Source organism: Spea bombifrons, chromosome 12 (genome assembly GCF_027358695.1).
Source record: "Spea bombifrons isolate aSpeBom1 chromosome 12, aSpeBom1.2.pri, whole genome shotgun sequence".
Taxonomy (NCBI): Eukaryota; Metazoa; Chordata; class Amphibia; order Anura; family Pelobatidae; genus Spea; species Spea bombifrons.
In genome coordinates this window covers 5,156,511-5,178,116 of record NC_071098.1, presented here as the reverse complement: position 1 = coordinate 5,178,116, position 21,606 = coordinate 5,156,511, and the positions used below count along the sequence as shown (strand labels likewise).

Below are 21,606 nucleotides of genomic sequence, written 5' to 3'. Positions count from 1 at the left end.
TGTCACTCTGACACCATACACTGACACACACTCATGCTAGCACCATTCACTAACACATCCTGACACCATACAGTAACATACACAAGCTAACAACATAAATTCAAACATGCTAACACACATACACTCTAACACCATACAGTAAAGCACATTCACATTAACACTGTACACTTACACTCACATACACTTTCTGCAACACAATGCGTTAACATCCACAAACTCACTCACTGTGACAGCAAAGATTTGCGCATACATACATACATACACAGATACACAAATACACACATACTCTCTCTCACCAGTCTCTTGCACAGCTCTACCACCCATTAGGGGCCTTCCTTACATCTTACTGTATTTATGCCAGTGATGTCACAATGACATCATTCAGCTCACTGTATTGTCTGTTTTTTATTTGCTATTTTTTTTATATTTTGTTAACAAAATAACACTTTTTCTGTACCTTTTCCCTTTGTGGGAGAAATGTTTCTCGCTCTCCTCCCTCTGACTTGCATTGGTGATCATTGGTGCGATTGACCAGGAAGGGGAGCAATTGGGTATCCAAGACCTAGTCCTAGACCCTGCAGGGGCTATTTGGTCCTCCAATGACCTTTCGGTTGATGTCAACAGTGACGTTTATTGGAAGGAAATTCCTTATGTAATGGTTTACTGGCGTTTGCACGAGGTACTATCACAATTGACTGGTAAATGGTACACCATAATAGGCTTTTAAGCGTTTTTTTGGCCGCACTGGCACATCCATTTGGGACTTAAGGAGTTAGGCTCATAGAGACTTCTGTTAGCCCGTGTTTTGCACAAAAGTGATACTTTTCTTCTCAAAATAGGTATCTTTCACTTTTGTTTTTGAGGTTTAGAGTAACCAGGAGGCTGGCTTTGTCAAGACAAATAATTTATAACCCCATTTCCTGCTGTTTCTATTACTATTATCTTTTATTTATATAGTGCCAACAATTTATGCAGGGCTTAGTACAGTGCATATGTTCAAAGGGGTCTGACAAGACGAGAACTGACAGACTAAGACAAACCGATACATTAGGTGGACACAGCCCTGCTTGCAAGCTTACAATCTTGTGGGTTTCTATACACATTATTTAGGGATTTAGGACTGTAGAAGCCTGTGATACCCTCATACCCAGCATTGAGGGACATCAGAAGAGGAAGAAAGGACATAAGGATTTGGGTCCCACACTGGGACTGCCCCTCCAAACAAGGGCCACTTAGAGGATATTTTTTTTTTTTTTTTTACCCAAAAACCGAACGCCTGATATTTTCGCTATAGATTTCACTGTTAAATTTTCGTGCCTGAGCTGACGCCATTAACAATAAACGCCTCACATCATTCAACACAACGTACTCCTTTCCCCACAGCGCGTCGCCCAGTCCTTGGTGGGTGTGGAAAAATAACACACCTTCCTCAGCAACAAGAGAACAAAGTGCGCGAGATTAACGCGCCCACAAGGCAGGCGCGCGCTGGTCTCCTTCCTCGTTCACGGTAGCCCCCATCCAGAACGTTCCCTACTTGCACGAGCCTCATCGCGCGGCACCCGTCCCCGCCTTTTTTAATTCTTTTTGTTAGACCAACCACTGCGTAACCAATCAGCATAGGGATCGCTTACGTCACCCCCCCTTGCTCAGCTACCTTGCGGTTGTTAGGGAGGATGCTCTCAACATCGGACGAGAGTGGTGGGTGGGTGTAGTGCGTACTCGTGACGTAATTACGCATTTAGTGCGCAGTGTCCGTGGCTGGGGTGTGGGAGGTGTGCGTTGGATTTGAATGGTGGTTCTTTACGTCAGCCGTACCCGCAGTAGGGGGATAACACTGAATAGAGAGCGAACGCAGTGAAAGGCTGACGGTAGGGACACCTACAACTCCATCCTAGTGACCTTAAACAAGCCGCCCCTGCCCTGTCAGCAGTGTCCCAAACCATTCTAACCTCCACTGTCACACACTCTATTACTAACCATACAGGGGGTGCCTGGGGGTACAATGTATTGTAATGCTGTTAGGAACGTAATAAGGACATTTTGTTTACTGAAAGGGTCGTGGGTATGTGGAACAGCTTCCCAGGAGAGGTGGCAGATAATAATACGTTGAGGGAATTTAAACACGCATGAGATCGGCATATGGCTCCTGAATCTAAGAGGAGACCAACAACTGATTAAGGTCTGAGTCCCTGCAGCAGGATAAAGAGGGGCCGCAGGGGGGCGATCTGCCTCCAAATACTATGTTTCTATGTTACTAATTAAACGTAAATGTGAAAAACAGCTAATGTAACGGTACCCGTAATAAATGTTGCGCTCGAGTATTAAATGGCATTATTTGCTAAGTACTTGTTTTCGCAGCTTTGTCACGGTGTGATTGCTGTGAATTTTAAGTTTTGGGATAATTCCTTAGCCGCCGCGGCACCGACATGTTACTGAAAACATAGTCTGAAGGTAAAACCTAATAAAGAATATAAATATATACATTTAAAAAAAACGCACTATTACTATAGCAACCAGTAGGGATCTTCCTGATTAGACCTGGTGGGTTGACTGCCTTGTTTTGAATTTCAGAAGAATCATTTTGATACATAACCCCCAAAGAAGTTACCATCTTTGGATCTAAGACTTCATTCATGTAGATATAATATATACAGCTGAAAACGGATGATTTTAAATGGAATATCTTCATAGGCGTACAGAGGCCCTTTATCACTCCTGTGTTCCAATGGCCCTTTATCACTCCCATCAGTCCTGTGTTCCAATGGCCCTTTATCACCCTCATCACTCCTGTGTTCCAATGGCACGTTGTGTTCGCTGATGCAAGTTTAAGTTTAAAAGGCTAATTGATCGTTAGAAACTCTTTTGCAATAATGTTACAGACAGAAATGTCCTTGTTTTTCATGAAAACCGCTAAGTGACCCCAAACTTTTGAACAATAGTGTATACTGTGTGTATGTAAATATATACTTACATTGCTTAGTTGATGTTGCAGGTAACATGAATCGGCATAGAATACCTCCTCTTATTGGCATCTAGTGCTTATTGTCACTGGAAAAGACTGGTTAAATATTGTTTTTTCCCTTTATAGGAGCTCCAGCGTTATGTGTGTTCCGGCATCCAAATAAAATTGCCAGATGAAACTTTGATCTCAGTTTAACTGGGAACGACAGAAATTAACTTTAAAGCTACATTAACGTAAAAAAGTATTTCCGTACAACACAAGCAGGATTTTTGGAACTGGAATCGTGACTGCTCTACTGTATCATCATCCGGGAGTGATTTCTCAATGCTTTCCATCACAATCTGGGTATACGCAGGTTCTGTAAGTAGTTACTTTTAAGTTATATATTTGTATTAATGTTGTATATTGTTTATGTTTGTTCCTTATTGTGAAAAACAATGTTAATTGCTCTGTAAATATACATCAGAGAGAAGATACTAAAGAGGGTATATGCTAATAAAAAAAATCCTCTTGATATAAAATAATCTTTAATTTATTATGTATGTTATGTTACTTTATACATTTACACACATGTGTTTGTACACAGGTATGTTTTTTTAATGCTTTCGTAGGTTGTTTTGAATAAAACCAGGCAGAAGAATATCTGTGGGAATTTTACTTTTTGTCTGCATACGGAAAGATGAATCAATTTCTATATTATTATGACGGTATTTTTTATTAAGCACCAACACATTACACAGGGCTGTACAATTTAAATGGTGTGGTCAACACAGACATAACGAATGTACATTAACAGATACAGACACAACATGTATTGCGAACCCCCGCAGCTCATTACACAGCAGGGTTTTGTTGATCGTTTTTATAGTATTTAATGAAGCATGAAGTACTTTGCGCATTGTATGTGTCCCATACCTGTTAGCCACTGCTTTAGAAGGTGATTTTATATTTTTTTTTTGAATGAGTGTGAAACTTTTGATATATTTTTGACAAGCTAGTATGTAAGATCTTTACTGTAAGTGTAGGTGGTTCCTTTCCAGCGTCACAGATACTAACGCTGCTGATCTGATTCATGTAGGGCAGTCAGAAAGTACTATTACATAACTTAGCTGCATTCCCCACCATAAATATTATGGGAATTCAAGGGCTGAGGTTACTGACAGTTACATAGGGACTATAAAGGGAAGTTTTAATAGCTTTTATCGTATATAGTTCTTGTTTTGTTTGCTTTATCAGCGATGTTAATGTATTCACCCTAGATGCTTAAGGGGAAGGTTTAAAGTGATGACAGAATAAATTAAGTCGTTACTGTGAGTCACCCTGACCCTCTGTATCCATACTTCATAAACAAAAAAGAAAAAAGCACTCTTCTAAGGCACACATTTTTACCACTGATTGGCTACTCTTTGATCAAGAAGCTGTTTCCCCGCAATCTAAAAGTTACATCCCTTTCAAATTGCAGTTTAAATGCTTGTACAAACTATGATAAAACTACCACTGCAGGGAATTCCACATCCTCATTGTCCTAACTGTAAAAAAAAAAAAAAAAAAAAAAAACCCTTTCCTTTGCCTTTGTCACCAACCTGAATCAGCAGCTGCCGGTACAGCCTGCAGCCACAGCAACCTCCACGGAGGAGAGGGATACCTCCCTCCGTCAGCCAGCAGCAGCCTCCACAGAGGAGAGGGTCAGCCAGAGACCAGCAGCCTCCATCTACCTCTGCACACCCTCTGGTGGTAAGACCAAAAACCGCAGGCACCTATACTTATAAGCTATGGTCTAGCCACACTCAAGATGGCTGCCGGATTCCACCAAACAGGAAGTGACATCAGACTTTTCAAATTTTGGCGCCAAAAGCTCCAATTGGTGCCTAGTCACTTCCTCATCCTTTATAAACCCTCAGTGGACATCAGACCTTGCTCTCTGATGGTTGTACCTAGCTCTTGTCGTCAGTGTCTGACCATGGTCCTGTTATTCTGATCTCTGGATTAAATTTAATATTAAATATATTATTAAATTTAATAATATATTTAATATTAAATTTAATATTAAAAATATTATTAAATTTAATATAAAATTTAATATTAAAAATATTATTAAATTTAATAATATATTTAATATTAAATTTAATATTAAATTTAATAATATATTTAATATTAAATTTAATATTAAATATATTATTAAATTTAATATTAAAAATATTATTAAATTTAATATTAAATTTAATAATATTTTTAATATTAAATTTAATATTAAATTTAATAATATATTTAATATTAAATTTAATAATATATTTAATATTAAATATATTATTAAATTTAATATTAAATTTAATAATTTTTAATATTAAATTTAATATTAAATTTAATAATATATTTAATATTAAATTTAATATTAAATATATTATTAAATTTAATAATATTTTTAATATTAAATTTAATATTAAATTTAATATTAAAAATATTATTAAATTTAATATTAAATTTAATAATATTTTTAATATTAAATTTAATTTATTTTTTTAATATTAAATTTAATATTAAAAAAATAATAAATTTAATATTAAATATATTATTTTTTTAATATTAAATTTAATATTAAAAAAATAATAAATTTAATATTAAAAAAATAATAAATTTAATATTAAATTTATTATTTTTTTAATATTAAATTTAATATTAAAAAAATAATAAATTTAATATTAAATATATTATTTTTTTAATATTAAATTTAATATTAAAAAAATAATAAATTTAATATTAAATATATTATTTTTTTAATATTAAATTTAATATTAAAAAAATAATAAATTTAATATTAAATTTAATATTTTTTTAATATTAAATTTAATATTAAAAAAATAATAAATTTAATTTTAAATTTAATATTAAATATATTATTTTTTTAATATTAAATATATTATTTTTTTAATATTAAATTTAATATTAAATATATTATTTTTTTAATATTAAATTTAATATTAAAAAAATAATAAATTTAATATTAAATATATTATTTTTTTAATATTAAATTTAATATTAAAAAAATAATATATTTAATATTAAATTTAATATTAAATTTATTATTTTTTTAATATTAAATTTAATATTAAATATATTATTTTTTTAATATTAAATTTAATATTAAAAAAATAATATATTTAATATTAAATTTAATATTAAATTTAATATTAAAAAAATAATATATTTAATATTAAATATATTATTTTTTTAATATTAAATTTAATATTAAATTTATTATTTTTTTAATATTAAATTTAATATTAAATATATTATTTTTTTAATATTAAATTTAATATTAAAAAAATAATATATTTAATATTAAATATATTATTTTTTTAATATTAAATTTAATATTAAAAAAATAATATATTTAATATTAAATTTATTATTTTTTTAATATTAAATTTAATATTAAATATATTATTTTTTTAATATTAAATTTAATATTAAAAAAATAATATATTTAATATTAAATATATTATTTTTTTAATATTAAATTTAATATTAAAAAAATAATAAATTTAATATTAAATATATTATTTTTTTAATATTAAATTTAATATTAAAAAAATAATAAATTTAATATTAAAAAAATAATAAATTTAATATGAAATATATTATTTTTTTAATATTAAATTTAATATTAAAAAAATAATATATTTAATATTAAATTTAATATTAAAAAAATAATAAATTTAATATTAAATATATTATTTTTTTAATATTAAATTTAATATTAAAAAAATAATAAATTTAATATTAAAAAAATAATAAATTTAATATTAAATTTAATATTAAAAAAATAATAAATTTAATATTAAATATATTATTTTTTTAATATTAAATTTAATATTAAAAAAATAATAAATTTAATATTAAAAAAATAATAAATTTAATATTAAATTTAATATTAAAAAAATAATAAATTTAATATTAAAAAAATAATAAATTTAATATTAAATTTAATATTAAAAAAATAATAAATTTAATATTAAAAAAATAATATATTTAATATTAAATTTATTATTTTTTTAATATTAAATTTAATATTAAAAAAATAATAAATTTAATATTAAATATATTATTTTTTTAATATTAAATTTAATATTAAAAAAATAATATATTTAATATTAAATTTAATATTAAAAAAATAATATATTTAATATTAAATATATTATTTTTTTAATATTAAATTTAATATTAAATATATTATTTTTTTAATATTAAATTTAATATTAAATATATTATTTTTTTAATATTAAATTTAATATTAAAAAAATAATATATTTCATATTAAATTTATTATTTTTTTAATATTAAATTTAATATTAAATATATTATTTTTTTAATATTAAATTTAATATTAAAAAAATAATATATTTCATATTAAATTTAATATTAAAAAAATAATATATTTAATATTAAATATATTATTTTTTTAATATTAAATTTAATATTAAATATATTATTTTTTTAATATTAAATTTAATATTAAATATATTATTTTTTTAATATTAAATTTAATATTAAAAAAATAATATATTAAATTTAATATTAAAAATATTATTAAATTTAATATTAAATTTAATAATATTTTTAATATTAAATTTAATATTAAATTTAATATTAAAAATATTATTAAATTTAATAATATTTTTAATATTACATTTAATATTAAAATATTATTAAATTTAATTTTTTAAAAAAATATTAAAAAAATCAAGTAAATCCACTCCATATCCTCGATTCAGCTGTGGCTAGAATTCATTAAAGCTTTGAGGTGAAACTTTTTGCTAAGCATTTCTCACCAGTCAGGTAAAGCAAAGTCCATATGGAAGCTCTCAAGGATTACAATACTTTAAGTGAGTGGACGGTATGTAATCATACATATATTCACCCCTGTTTCTGTTTCCTTTATAGTGATTCCTCCAGGAGAGAAGATGAATGTTATTGTGTTGGTCTTTTCTACGATCCTCTCGGTCTGTGCTTGCCATAAGCATGGTTCCTTCGGGCTTTCCAGTGAAGATCATTATGAACATGGAGAGCACAATGCAGAATATGACAAAAAATTGTTCCTGGGAGGAGAGGTACAGTAATAGCTCAATTCCCAAGAGCTGGGTCATGGAACAGCGCTTCTTCCAATACATGTATTCAAGGAGTGACGAGACTAGAACAGACAAACTAATACAAACCCGATACGTTAGGAATACAGGACCCGTATTGTTCTAATGAATGTAACAGCGCTGCGGAATCGGCCAGCGCTTTATAAATATAATATAATGTAATGAGGTAGTGTTGGGGTTGTAGTAGAGGCAGGTACGTTCTACGCTTCTCTGTAGAAGTGTGTTTGGTTGTTTTTCTTGACGATTGGGCGAGTGAAAGCTGAGATCTTGTAAGTGAGACAAGGAAGAGGTGAAAAGCGAGGAGGAGAGCCTTAGAACATAAAGATCCAAGCAGTATTATGAAGGGCTTTATTGTATGTTAGACGTATGTGTGTTAGTACAAGGATTTTAAATTTAATTCTTGAGGTAATAGGAGCCAGTGGAGGGCTTCACAGAGTGGGGAAGCAGATGAAGAACGTCATGTATAGATCAAAAAGGGAAAAAATACATAATTGACATCATCAATTATGAACTAAACAGTTCATTTTTATATATTAGAGTATTCCACCTGTTGCCACACCTGAATGTTTTGTTTTTGCTGCAAGCAGTGATCCTGATTCATGTACCTTCCCTCCCTTTACAAGGAAGAAGCGAAGGAATTTACCGATCTGAGTCCAGAAGACCAGCTGAAAAGATTGAAATCTATTATAAGAAAAATTGATGAAAACAGAGATGGATATCTCTCAGAAGGTAAAGGAATCTAGTTATTTCTTTTGGCGCCTTGAACATTATTTGCCAGATTTATAATAAAGTCCTTCAAATACGGAGACTTTTATAACCAATTGTGAAACTTATTTATTTACAGAATCAGTGGAGCTACGAATGGGTGAACATACAACTTTCCTTTACAATTTTCATAATTTAAGCAACTTTTTATAGGGGCAGCCATACCTTTGTCCACAGGAATCAATGAAGCAAATATTATGTTTCATTATACCTACAAATTCTGGTGTACCTGTGGCCCCCATAGGGGCAGGTTTTCCATACTTCAGATCTGCATGGAAAATGGGCCCTTTTTTGTGTCTCTCTCTTATTTATCTTTTTTAAACCCACAGAGGAGCTGAGTTCATGGATCCAAAAGTCCTTCAGGCATTACATATTAGAAGATACAAAAGAGCAGTTTGCTGAATTTGACAAGGATAAGAATGGGATTGTTACATGGGAAGAATACAATATCCAGATGTATGACCGTGTCATTGAATATGATGAAAATACTGTTCTCGACGATGAGGAAGAGGAATCGTTCCGTCTGGTAAGAGATCAAAAATAAACAATAGCTTGTTCAGTTTGGGAGGAAGTTTTCAATGCAAATGTTTTTTGTGTTCCAACAAAAACGATACATATGTTATTACAGGGCTGTGATTAGTAAATATTTAATTTCCAGGGGTAAAGTTATCAATGTGAATATTCTTTTTATACTTGAAATGTACATAATTCTTGGAGAATAATGCACTGTGCCCACACCGCACACTTTTCTATTTACTGACCCCCTTATCGTTCCTTCAGAGCGCAGTTTACTAGTTGTCCAGGAGGGGGCATAACCGTCATGCTCGTTATCATGCATACGCAGTACATTATTGCCCTTGAAATTACGAATGCTCGCTAGGACACAAAAACCTAAGGGGAGGACGCATTTTAGCTTGGATTCAACTCGGACTCCTCACGTCCTGATGATCCAGGCCTGGTTTTGGCTTCAGTCCATTCAGTTTATCAGCTATATTTACCTTGATGCAAGAAGATAAGCACCATGATCATTTTTTTGAGCAGAGCTGGTTAATACCAGCTTTAAAAATGATTAAGTAAAATAATACGCACCAATAAAAAAACAAAACCTGGATTTCGCAGCAAAATAAGAATCAATGTTACAGGAGTTTTTTACAAAGTTGAATCAGTAAAACGTAAACCTTTAGGTATCTTTTGCATCTCTATACGCCTGGAAACTTTTAAACTAATGAAACATCTTAACTCTCCTAATATTGTTTATGTAAAGATACATTTAAAGGACAAGAAACGATTTGAGCATGCAGACCGAGATGGTGTTCCTGGACTGGATCTGATTGAATTTACTAATTTCGAGCACCCGGAAGAGGCTGAACACATGTCGGTAAGATTTGGAACAATGAACTCTGGTGTTTAAGACGCTTTTATGGCAGTGACTTTTAATGTAGACAAGTCTTCTGTTGGTCTTATGATCTAAACACCAGACAAATCTAATAAATGAAGATTTAATTTCTTGGTGTTTGAGATGTAATATCCATATTAATAAAAAAAAACAACTTAGATTGTGCTACATTTTCCTGATATTCCCTTTAATGTGTGTCATATATCTTGCTGTATTTTTTGGTATGATCAGCTGTAGTACGGGCTTTTATTGGAAATTTAGAGCTTACATGTCATGTTTCTAAAGCAGATCCGCAAAGGAATCTTTCTGCTGATTTCTAGCTTTTACAGTTTATTGGGAAGAATACAGATTTTTTTATTATAACCATGTGATTTATATATTATAGGAATTCGTCATTGAGGGGGCATTAGAAGAACACGACAGGGATGGCGATGGCTTTGTTAGTCTGGAAGAGTTCCTGGGGGAATATACGCAAGATCCAGGCAAGTTTGGGAAAAAGGAAAGTGAATAATTGTATTAACTTCATTGTTGGACATTTTGGGCTTTGGCAATAAATTTAATTATCAAAATAATTTAATGACACCCTTAACAAATGTCTCTAATTTATCTTTTATTTTTATTTATTTTTCTTAGATACCGTTGAAGATCCTCATTGGGTTATTGTTGAGAAGGACAGGTTTGTTAATGACTATGACAAGGATGGAGATGGCAAGCTAAACCCGTCTGAACTGCTTTCTTGGATAGTGCCAAATAATAAAGGCATTTCAGAGGAGGAGGTGCGTTTCAGACATTACGCAGATTCAGTCATACTAACCAATATTAGTACTAACCAAAACTTATCACCTGTTACATGTAAATTTCTTAACTGCAAACAATTACATCATGCTGAAAAAGGACTGTGTAGATTTATAAGACTGACAGCCATTTCCATACCAGCGGGGTGCGATTTTAGAAAACTGAGCCTAACCTAACCCCCCCCCCTTTATGACTTGGTCATTTATTTAGGAGCAAGACTGTCCGTGACTAATTCAGACATCTCACACTAGTACACCGCGTTCATTGGCTAGTAATAAGAGAAAGCATCTTGGTTTTAATTTTGCTTACTTCTGAAAGGCAAACCACTTAATAGAAGAAATTGACAAAGATGAAGACAGGCGGCTGAGCGAAGCTGAGATTCTGGAAAATCGGGACATCTTCCTTACTAGCGAAGCCACCGACTACGGCAGACAGCTTCAGGATGAGCACTTTTATCACGATGAACTCTAGTCTGACAAGAATGGATTTAATAGTAGTATTAATACTAAACTGATTTTTTTTTTTGGGGGGGGGTTTATTTTATTTATGATGTGTCACTGAAATGTACTAGGTGTATATTTCCTCCGGTGAGTTCCAAGGAGGCTGATAATGGATATATATATATATAAAAAATATTTTCATGTTTTCAAACGCGGACCAAGTGTTAAGAAAATCATTGCATTTTCAGTTGGTGATAAAACAAAGAAGTGACTTACAGGCTAGTTAATAAAACACAATGTAGTATTTTTTTTTATGGGTAGTGTGCTTGTGACTCCCTGTCTGTAATCTGACGTGATTTTTTTGTAACACTAGATGACGCGACGCTGCCAGGAGTCACAATTTCCTTTCTTTCCTTCATGTAGTGGAGTAAGTGTGGGTCTCTTGGTGCTGAGCTTGGAACTGATTTGAAATGAAAGGTCCACCAGTCTTTAAAAATAACTTTTCGCTCCTTTTATAGGACTCCATGGATTATTTTCATGAAGCCCTTGTTATTTTTAGTAAAAAGCATTTGTAAAACTCACTGACGGAACCACATTCATTTTACCTGGTTGTAGGTGATAGATTTATTTAGGCAACACAGGAAGATATAGATTTACAAAGTCTCTTCTTCAGATGGAAAAGTCCAGCTTCATCCGTTTTCCTTTACACTGCTTGGAGTTTGCATTATGTGGTCGGCACTACTTACACTAAACCCATAATAAGGCACAGTTAAGGTGGGGAGATGAGAGGCTGAACTCGCCCATCTATCTGACATTAGGTTTTCATAAAGTGTTTGCTTAATAAAACAAAAGTAATTTGCGGCATGACTTGATACTGTATTTCTTTAGTATAAGCACTGCTGTGTTTGCGCTGCCACTCATATTAACGGTTAATGCAACTGTTTATACTTGCAAAACTTGGAGATTCACTGATATCCCAGTTGTTTTAGAGGACTGCTGAGTTTCATGCGCGGGCAAGCGAGTTACATGTCCTTGTCTAAAACTTGCAATTTCCCTCTGCAATACATTTATATGGCGGGGGGGGGGTTATGTATATATATTTAAAAACGGGAGCGTTTCCACAAAATGCCTGGTTAATGGAGCTGATATCAGGGAAGAGCAGATGAAGAAAGAAGACAGAACAACAAAAAAAAAAAAGACAAAAGAAGAAGCGGAGCTGCGGGAAAGGATGGACACTGAAGCGATTGTCGGCGAAGGTAATGAAATGGTGAGAGAGCATGAGTGAGGGTGAGTGTCAAGCCCCTAGGTTTAGTCGACTGTGCGGCGGTGCAGCGGATCTGAGGTCTGAATAAAAGAAGACCGATTATTTCTTCAAATGACCCCCCTCCCCCCCAAAAAAGCCTTCTCTCATAATTAAGAAAATACGGTACATTAACCAGAGGGGGGGGTGTACATTGCGCATATTTGCCATATCCACGCTCGGCGGCATGGGGGGTAATAAGAATGATATAATTAACCTATGAGACACCAAGTCACGCCTCGTGTTCACCCAACTCGTGACTTTGCTGCTGCTGCTGCATTTTTGTTCCAATGTAAGTTACAGAAGATTCCTTCTCCTGTGAGCTCGCAATCTGTTGAAGAGGAAATTACAAAGAGCTTTTGAGGTTAAAAATATATATATATATTAATTTTGTAAACAACATAAATCTGTCTAAACTGCAATAGGAATTTCTTCCACATGAACACTAGGTGGCGGTATACGCACGCTTTGGGCGCGTTTACGAAAGCGATAAAGTTTGTCCAGCTAGGCTTCCGTCCTGTGGCAAGGTGGGCGTGCAGCTGCAGAGCAGGCTGGTGGCGTTTGATATTTTAGCCTGGAGGAGTGCTGGGTATCATGGCAGCAAAAAGAGCCCTGGTGATCTTGGCCAAAGGTGCCGAGGAGATGGAGACTGTGATACCCACTGATGTGATGAGAAGGGCAGGAGTGAGTATGGCTCTGCAGACAGCCACGGGGGGCTCTGGGTCCTGGGGGGCACTTTAATTACAGTTTTAAAATCTGCACAAACATTTAACATCATGTATATGTGTATATGATGTCATGTGGTGCAAGAACGCACAAAAAGTCACTCATTATTACCACACCTGGGAACTTACAGACACTTGCTGTATTAACCCTTTAATAGCCCTTCATGAAGATTCTATGTAGTGAGTCTCCAAATGCATTACCCAAATAGCTCTAATAACGGCCTTAATGCAAACCTTGACTTTTTTTATTTAAAGATACATGTCATTGAGTCACCTGTATTCAAGCAGCGATATCAGTCATAATGTGCTGGTAGCAAAAGCACCAACTGGGAGTCTTACCTATGATCACTGGTGGGTTCCAGGCTGTGTGACCCTGAGAATTTGTTCTTTCGCACTGAGACCCTGAGATTGGGGCAAAACCCCCCGGCTACGATTATTTATTACCTGGTTTCCAGATCGGTGTAATGAAAATAAAGTGTAAAAATCTAATCAAATCTGTATTTTTAACCTTATTCTCTTAAATACGTTCAGCTGTTGAAAATGTAAGTGCTACAAAAAATGCAATGCATTCGTAAAAAAATAAATAAAACAAAACCTGGAGAAGCAGAATGAAAACATGCGGGCCCCCCAAACGATATCAGACATATATTATATGTTTTTGCGCTTTAATAAATTGATACGCACAGCGAGTAAATATTAAGACAAGAAAAGTAAATACAAGTAAGTAGTAGTTTTGCGCTCATGGAAATAAGCCGGGTTTACTCGGGGCTGTAGCTAAATATGTGCGTTTTAATTGTGACCGTTTGTGTTCTTCTCGTTTCAGATCAAGGTAACGGTGGCGGGTTTAACGGGGAAGGATCCGGTTCTCTGCAGTAGGGATGTGCTCATCTGCCCTGATATGAGCTTAGAGGAAGCGCGCGGCCAGGTAATGGAAAAGCTTTCAATTAAATTAATTAAACTCCTCAATTAAAGCCTAAAAGGGGACCTTCCAACTAACACATTCGTGGGATTTAAAGGGACAGTCCCTAAATACAGATTTTTCTCCCCAATGCACATTGCAGTGGGTTTAGCAGGTACTCCAATGTATCTCACTACTGTGTTTGCTTTTATTTTCACCGCTCGCAAAAGTTGGGCGGCCATTGAAATTAAAAAAAATGTTAAAACACATTCGTTAGAGCAATTTCCTACTAAATAAACCTTTGTGATGCATAATTTGTTGGTAATGTAGCTTCCTATCCTCGCTCGGCTTGAATGTAAGTCTCAGGGGTCTGACCTTCACTCTGTCACTTGACCTTCTTGCGCTTGGGTCTAATTTAGGAAGCCTTCTTCTGCCAGCAGTCCTGCAACCTGCCGTTGAACCCGCTGAATAGTCAGGCCTGTCTTGGATTTCAGCTCCTCTCAGTAAAATAAACAGAGCAATAATGTTGGGTATTTCGGGTTTTTTTATCCGTTTAGGTGACATTTTTCTGTATGTTTTTCTTCGTAGGGCCCATATGATGTGGTGGTCCTTCCCGGAGGTAATCTCGGCGCCCAGAATTTATCGGAGGTAAATACATTTTAAAAGAAGTTCATTTCGTTGAACTTGGTCTGAGAGTCTTCGTCGGAGAACGCTCTGCTGTCCTGGAACGGCACGTTAGCCCGCCTGGCGGAGCGGATCGCCGACGGCTCGAACGAGGAACATCTCGGGCCGATCCCGAGCGGAGGCTGCATCGGAGGACGGAAATTAGGAAGCGGAAAGACTGGAATCGATGATGCAAACAGCTTTTGTGTCGCTGATTACCATAAAAAAGCGTTACTGTCCCTTTAAAGAGAACCATTGACCCTTCTGCTATGATTCATTGTAACGGACGTCACACGCTTCCAGTATGTGTAATGGGACTGTTAGCGTGTGTGAGTGTGTGTTACATAAGACGGACTTGGCTAGAACTTTAAATCCGCAGGTCCAAGTGGGGTAATGGCACCGGGCCATATCGATATCTGCATATAATTTTTATTCTCTGCTCGCGTTGGGATGGTTGGGTTCCTTTTTTTAATAGGCTTTTTTCTTTTTCTTTTTATGTGGATGTAGTCTCCGGCGGTGAAGGAAGTGCTTACAGAGCAGGACTCCAAGAAAGGGCTCATTGCAGCAATTTGCGCAGGTAAAACGCAAGCTCCTCCGATCAGCGGGAGCCTGGTGATTAACTCTTTGCTGCCTTTTCTCATGAAAGTATCTGTTCTGTGTTGCAGGACCTACGGCGTTGCTGGCCCACGGGATAGGTTTTGGAAGACGTGTCACCACGCACCCCCTGGCTAAGGACAAAATGATGAGCGGAGGTAAGAGAGCCGGGTTTGCCCAGCGTGGTTTAAGTCTGGATGACTGCAGTGCGCGTGTCCAAGGTGTCTGCAAACTCTAACACATCCATGAATATTACCAGCTTGGCAACTATCTCCTGGATAAATGTGGCTTTCTAAGTTAATCAGTGCGCCTGCGCTTATTAAGCTTAATCGGGTCTGTGTTTTCTCTTTATAGAGCATTATAAGTACTCCGAGAACCGAGTGGAGAAGGATGAGCATTTTATCACCAGCCGCGGCCCCGGTACCAGCTTTGAGTTTGCCCTGGCAATCGTGGAAAGCTTACTCGGGCGTGAAGTGGCCGATCAAGTCAAGGCTCCCTTGGTACTGAAAGATTAACGGAGCCGTGGACCCTTAGCCCCAAATCTTGCACTTAGTAGTCCTTATAGCGGAGAGTTCTAGTAAGAGTTCTGTCTCCTGTCTTTAAAGCACTTATTCTCATACTGTATGAACTCACAACCGTCTGTTCCATCAAATAAGGTTTGCTTGGCGATCCGAAATTAAGCTTTTGAGCAACATAAACTGAATGGCACTTAATGAGCGAGAGCGATGTTTTGGCAAATGCGAAAATAAAAAAAATAAAACTCGCCTGATCCATAGACCAAGTTGTCGGTGTGGTTAATAAATTAAACAATTGGAAACGGAGATACTGCAGATAGTTTGTACTATTTAGACGTTGGTCAGTGTTAAGATTCTTTCTGGAGTCTGGATCTCATCCAAGTTAGCCATAGATGTATGAACAGGAGGGGCCCCTAAGGAAAAATAATTTGGGCTTCCTTTTTTAACACCGTCTAATTATAAACCTGTTAAACGATGTAACCATAGCGTTACTTGTTATTTAATAACATTATTATAATGCTTTTGTATAATGAAGGCCCCAGAGAATGTGTGTGGCAGTCGCACCCATCCACTAAGAGCTTATAGAGATTCATCTACAGGTTTTGGGACCGGGCAAAAGGGGACCTGTACTGACCCATCGCACTTACAGCTGATCTGCTGCAAACGCTACCGTTCAGAGGTTTGGGGTCACTGAGCTGTTTTCATGGAAAACAAGGACGTTTCTGGCTGTAACATAATTGCAGAAGGGTTTTCAAACGATCAATTAGACTTTTAAACGTAAACTTGGATCAGCGAACACAACGTGCCATTGGAACGCAGGAGTGATGGGAGTGATAAAGGGCCATTGGAACACAGGAGTGATGGGAGTGATAAAGGGCCATTGGAACCCAGGAGTGATGGGAGTGATACAGGGCCATTGGAACACAGGAGTGATGGGAGTGATAAAGGGTCATTGGAACCCAGGAGTGATGGGAGTGATTAAGGGCCATTGGAACGCAGGAGTGATGGGAGTGATAAAGGGCCATTGGAACACAGGAGTGATGGGAGTGATAAAGGGCCATTGGAACCCAGGAGTGATGGGAGTGATACAGGGCCATTGGAACACAGGAGTGATGGGAGTGATAAAGGGCCATTGGAACACAGGAGTGATGGGAATGATAAAGGACCTCTGGACGCCCCTGAAGAGATTCCATTTAACATCTGCTTCCAGCTATAATAGTCATTTACAACATTAACCCCATCTGTGCTGGATTCCTGATCGCTTTCATATAATTTTAATGGATCTAAAGATCCTAATGTACATTTTTGGAAAATGTCATCTTATGTGTGTTCGCACTCACACCTTATTTACTTTCCTAAGATGGTGGCAGATGGACAGAGTAAGGGTATTTAAACCTGCACGGGATAGGCATATGGTTCCGGATCTATAGATCAAGGGCTGGTTGAAATTAAATTTCATGTTGTAATAAATCCAACATCACATGTTTATTGAGACAATTAATATGTTTTCCATATTGAATATTTTTCTTTTAGAAAGTCTAGCTGAAGTACGCCGACTGCCCAGCAGGGGGAGATATTGCTACATCAAAATCAAATTCACAGGTTAGATTTGCATTTTTATATTTAACGTAAAGAGTCAAATAGTATTGGTTTATGCTGACATAATCACTAAAGATTGCAGAATTTCCAAAGTAATCAGGGGAAAAACATGGTGGAGATTTTCAAGGAGTTTTTTTTTTATTGTGTTGAGCCAGACCACAATATTACATCAGCTTCATTCATTTCTTTATAATGAGGTGAGGTGTGTCTAATTTGCTAATTACCAAAGATGAATACGTATTATTTTAATAGCTTTTATTTCCCCATAGAGGCGTATCGTAGAGTTGGAGCGTACTGTATAGATTTTTACATAGCTTAGGATAGAATGAGCACATGGCCCCATTCACTGGGGATATGTATAAGCAATGCTGCATTATTTCTTATTTATTGCTTTGTATATCGCCATCATATTCCGCAGCGCTGTATCTATAATCATTAGCAATTCCACAAGAGTTTAAATTAAATAATTGAAGTCTTATTTTTTTTTTAACCGCCACCGTTGATTTATGATATATACAGGTTTTACGGGCGAGGTATAAGTGGAAAATGGGTGGGAATCCCTTAAAAACAGATAACGATAAAAACGTGTAGGGTGTGCCTGGATATAGGCAAGTCATGCTCTGAAATGGGAGGAGCTAACAGGAAGCCTCTCCCATTTTTAAATGGAACACAAACTCAGTCTGTCTTACAGAGAACCCAGCCCTGTCCAGGACAAAAAGGGGCAGCTGGGGGTTCTTATGGTTAGCCGCACGTGGGGCTTATTTACACACTGGGAAGGCTTAGCCCTCCTGTGGCTTGGTGGTGTGCTGTTAGCCCCACCCCTGAGGAGCTAATCATGCCTCCTCCAGACTAGCGCCTACCTTACGATCATAATATTACAAGTTGTGATCTATGTTATAGGAAGTGCCTGTTTGTCACGTCTTACTTCCTGTTTGTCGTAAGAGGCCATAGGCACGGAACAAACCATTAGCCTAACGGGAATTTAAGATTTAAAAAAACAATCAGTGTAGATACTGTCCTGATTTATGGATTATCATCAGGTTTTTTTTTTTATATATATTTTTTTTCTTATTTCCCTAAATAAAATTTAAACCAAGCAATTCAGCATAAAAATAAATATTAAATTTTTTGTAATTAATATTTATAAATTGAGGCGCAGGCTATACAGCGAGTGGTTTGTCCAGATTTAAGGACCTTTAATGTTGAATATTCATTTAAGGTGAGTAATTCTGGTCCCTTGGGTGTGCATCTATCTAGGCAGCTACAAAGAGCCACCGGATACACCTACTTCAATGAAAGTTCATCCGCGTGAGTGCCAGCCATGCCGCTTGCATAATGGAAAGTTTATGAAACACACCGGCGGTGTATGAGATGTTGTAACCAGTGGAGAAAAGCACCGTGTTAAACATATCGAGGGTAATTAGCAGCAAGAAATGGAATGGCCATTGGGCAAAGAAGACAAAATGGCGCCTCCTATGTATGGTTATCGCCATTTCTGTGGCAGACCCCCGTCACGCGGGGCAGGATACACACGTGTCCAGCACGTACGTTATTATCGCCCACTAGCCTTAAAGGGCCGGGGCCATTTTTTTACCCCAGTCTGGCCCGGAGAGGCACGATACTTAAACTCTCACTTACGGCGTGATACGTATTAACAGAATTAGCAGTCTTTCTGGTGCAGATGGGGCAGCGCTGACCACGTCTCCTGCAAGCCAACTAGCTGGGGGGGCAGAGAAAGGGGCAAATACATATGGGGGGGTAATTTAAAGGGGCCGCTCATCTGTCATATGAATGCGTGTCAGGTGTCCCTTTGTTGCATGAATGTCACGCCATGCTGAACACGCTCCTGGCCGCTCTACATACAGACTGTCCCGGCCGAGCCGGAGCGGGGTGTGAGCATTTATTGCACCACGGCAGGGAGGTACTTCTTATTTCTGATGAACGTAACACCCATTCTGGTGTAATCTCATTAAAAGCCCGCACCCCTAGGTGGATAATCGTGATGACAAAACCATCCTGCTTTTTGTGTAAGCGTTAACAGCTGAGTGCCTGAGACGTGTAGTTAGAAAATATATACACACACCATGTAAATAAACGTCACTCCGAGCCTCTGCTGGGCGAAGGCGTCTTTTACAGGTAACAAATTAATACACTTTAAAGAGGAGAGGTCCCTTTTAATGCTAATGGCGTCCATCTTGCAAACGCAGAGCCCCCCTTATATATATATATTTGCCCTCCCCCCATCTATTTTGTATCCGTGCCCTACGAACACCGTGGGCCGGGGTGTTTTCAGACCCCCGTTTTCATGTGCCGACCGCCGGGCGTGCTTTCCTATCACTCATTGGCTGCTTCCAGGAAAGAAGAGCAACTGCAGAGCTGCAGCTTCTACTGTAGCCCTTCTTTTATGTTGAAGACTGCGTGTTAAAGTACCATCGTATGGTATGTGCTGATGAAGGCTCCGTGTAGGAGACCGAAATGTTGAGATGGTAAAACATTTTTGTGCTTTAATGTGAAGTCCTGCCAGTGCTCCTATTTTCGTCACGTAGATATTTGTATTTTTATTTGTGGTCTCATCACCATAGCAACCAGTGGATAAATTCAATCTGCAGCAACATTTAGCTGGTTGCCATGGGTGTAATCGTTCCGATTACCATATTGATCAATCAAGAAGCGTCACGCTGGAATGCCGTCTATTGCGCGTCCTCGTTGTCTCTTTAGTTATGAAATCCCACGTGGCGAGAGATATGGCATGTATGACGCTGGAACCCACAGATACGACGCTGTACATGTAAAAAAAAAAAAAATCAGTTCCGACAATTTTATTAATTACACCTAAATCGTTAAAAGAAATAAGAGTTGGCAGGAGGGCGGCTGCCAACCATCAGCCTTGGCAACGAGCTGGCAACATGGCGGCTCAAAACAATGAGGCAAAACCCAGAATGTGCATTATGTCTGCACCACATTCAGGAAAAGGGCATTTAAAAAAGGATCCAGTCATGGTGTACTTGTTGCATAAGACGCTTATTACTGTAGACACCCTGGTGGTTACATGCAGAGTTGCAGGTAGGTTCCTCATAAGCCTCTTACCACCCCCTGCCCCATGCACTCAGGGCTCCATCACGCCAATAAAAATGGAACCATAATTTCTATGTTAAAAAAGGCAACAGGCACAGTTAAAAATGTGTCATAAATAAGATTATAGCTTTATTAATTTTCAAGACATGATAACACACAGTATTATCCAAAAACAACAAAATGAGCAAAATCATTCCTTGTCAAATACTGTACATATGCAGTAATATCAGTGCATTTGCGCTAACATAACATTTATACCTTCATTTAGTTTTGTATTAAAAAAATAAGAAATATGGTAACTTAAATAATAGGTTTTTGTTTTTTTCACACCATACATATCAGTTTCAAACTGTAAACAGTATTTGTGTATCACCGGATTATGAACAGACAAAATACAACATTGTACCTGTTTTTAACCCCTTGTGCGCCAGAGACAGCAAATTCCACCCCTCTAAAGAGGGGGCATCTCAACCCCCCCCCCTTATGGCACTGAACGGGTCAACCAGCAGCACCTCTTCCGTTACAAACATTTATACAGCCTATGAGATGGAGGAAAGAAAACTGCTATTTTCCACCCCATTTTTTCCTCCCACTAGATCTAAAGTGGAAAAGCAGCCTACGAATACACATACAGAAAGAAGCTTTGTTATAAAATAAAAATAAAAAGACGCAAGCACAAACCTACCATTGGAAAGATAAAAATGAATTTAAAAAAGTTGTTAACTTTAAGTGCCA

General features: G+C 35.9%; 2 protein-coding genes across 3 annotated transcripts; both read left to right on the top strand.

The window, feature by feature from the left end:
• Nucleotides 1–1,744: 1,744 nt before the first annotated feature.
• Nucleotides 1,745–12,366, top strand: RCN2 (reticulocalbin 2). 2 transcript variants are annotated; one of them, XM_053451381.1, is made up of 9 exons: nucleotides 1,745–1,868; nucleotides 3,089–3,322; nucleotides 7,904–8,070; nucleotides 8,730–8,835; nucleotides 9,201–9,397; nucleotides 10,136–10,249; nucleotides 10,653–10,749; nucleotides 10,901–11,043; nucleotides 11,381–12,366. In XM_053451381.1, exons 3-9 carry the CDS (start codon nucleotides 7,924–7,926, stop codon nucleotides 11,531–11,533), a joined length of 957 nt encoding a protein of 318 aa, XP_053307356.1. In that variant the 5' UTR covers nucleotides 1,745–1,868; nucleotides 3,089–3,322; nucleotides 7,904–7,923; the 3' UTR covers nucleotides 11,534–12,366. The 2 variants fall into 2 exon arrangements, with proteins under 2 accessions (XP_053307356.1, XP_053307357.1); XM_053451382.1 differs by lacking the exon at nucleotides 11,381–12,366 and adding an exon at nucleotides 11,204–11,365 and having other exon boundaries at nucleotides 10,901–11,165.
• Nucleotides 12,367–13,319: 953 nt separating this feature from the next.
• On the top strand, nucleotides 13,320–16,459 carry PARK7 (Parkinsonism associated deglycase). The gene is made up of 6 exons (XM_053451386.1): nucleotides 13,320–13,486; nucleotides 14,351–14,452; nucleotides 15,014–15,073; nucleotides 15,596–15,665; nucleotides 15,754–15,840; nucleotides 16,037–16,459. Exons 1-6 carry the CDS (start codon nucleotides 13,397–13,399, stop codon nucleotides 16,195–16,197), a joined length of 570 nt encoding a protein of 189 aa, XP_053307361.1. The 5' UTR covers nucleotides 13,320–13,396; the 3' UTR covers nucleotides 16,198–16,459.
• The last annotated feature ends 5,147 nt before the right edge of the window (nucleotides 16,460–21,606 follow it).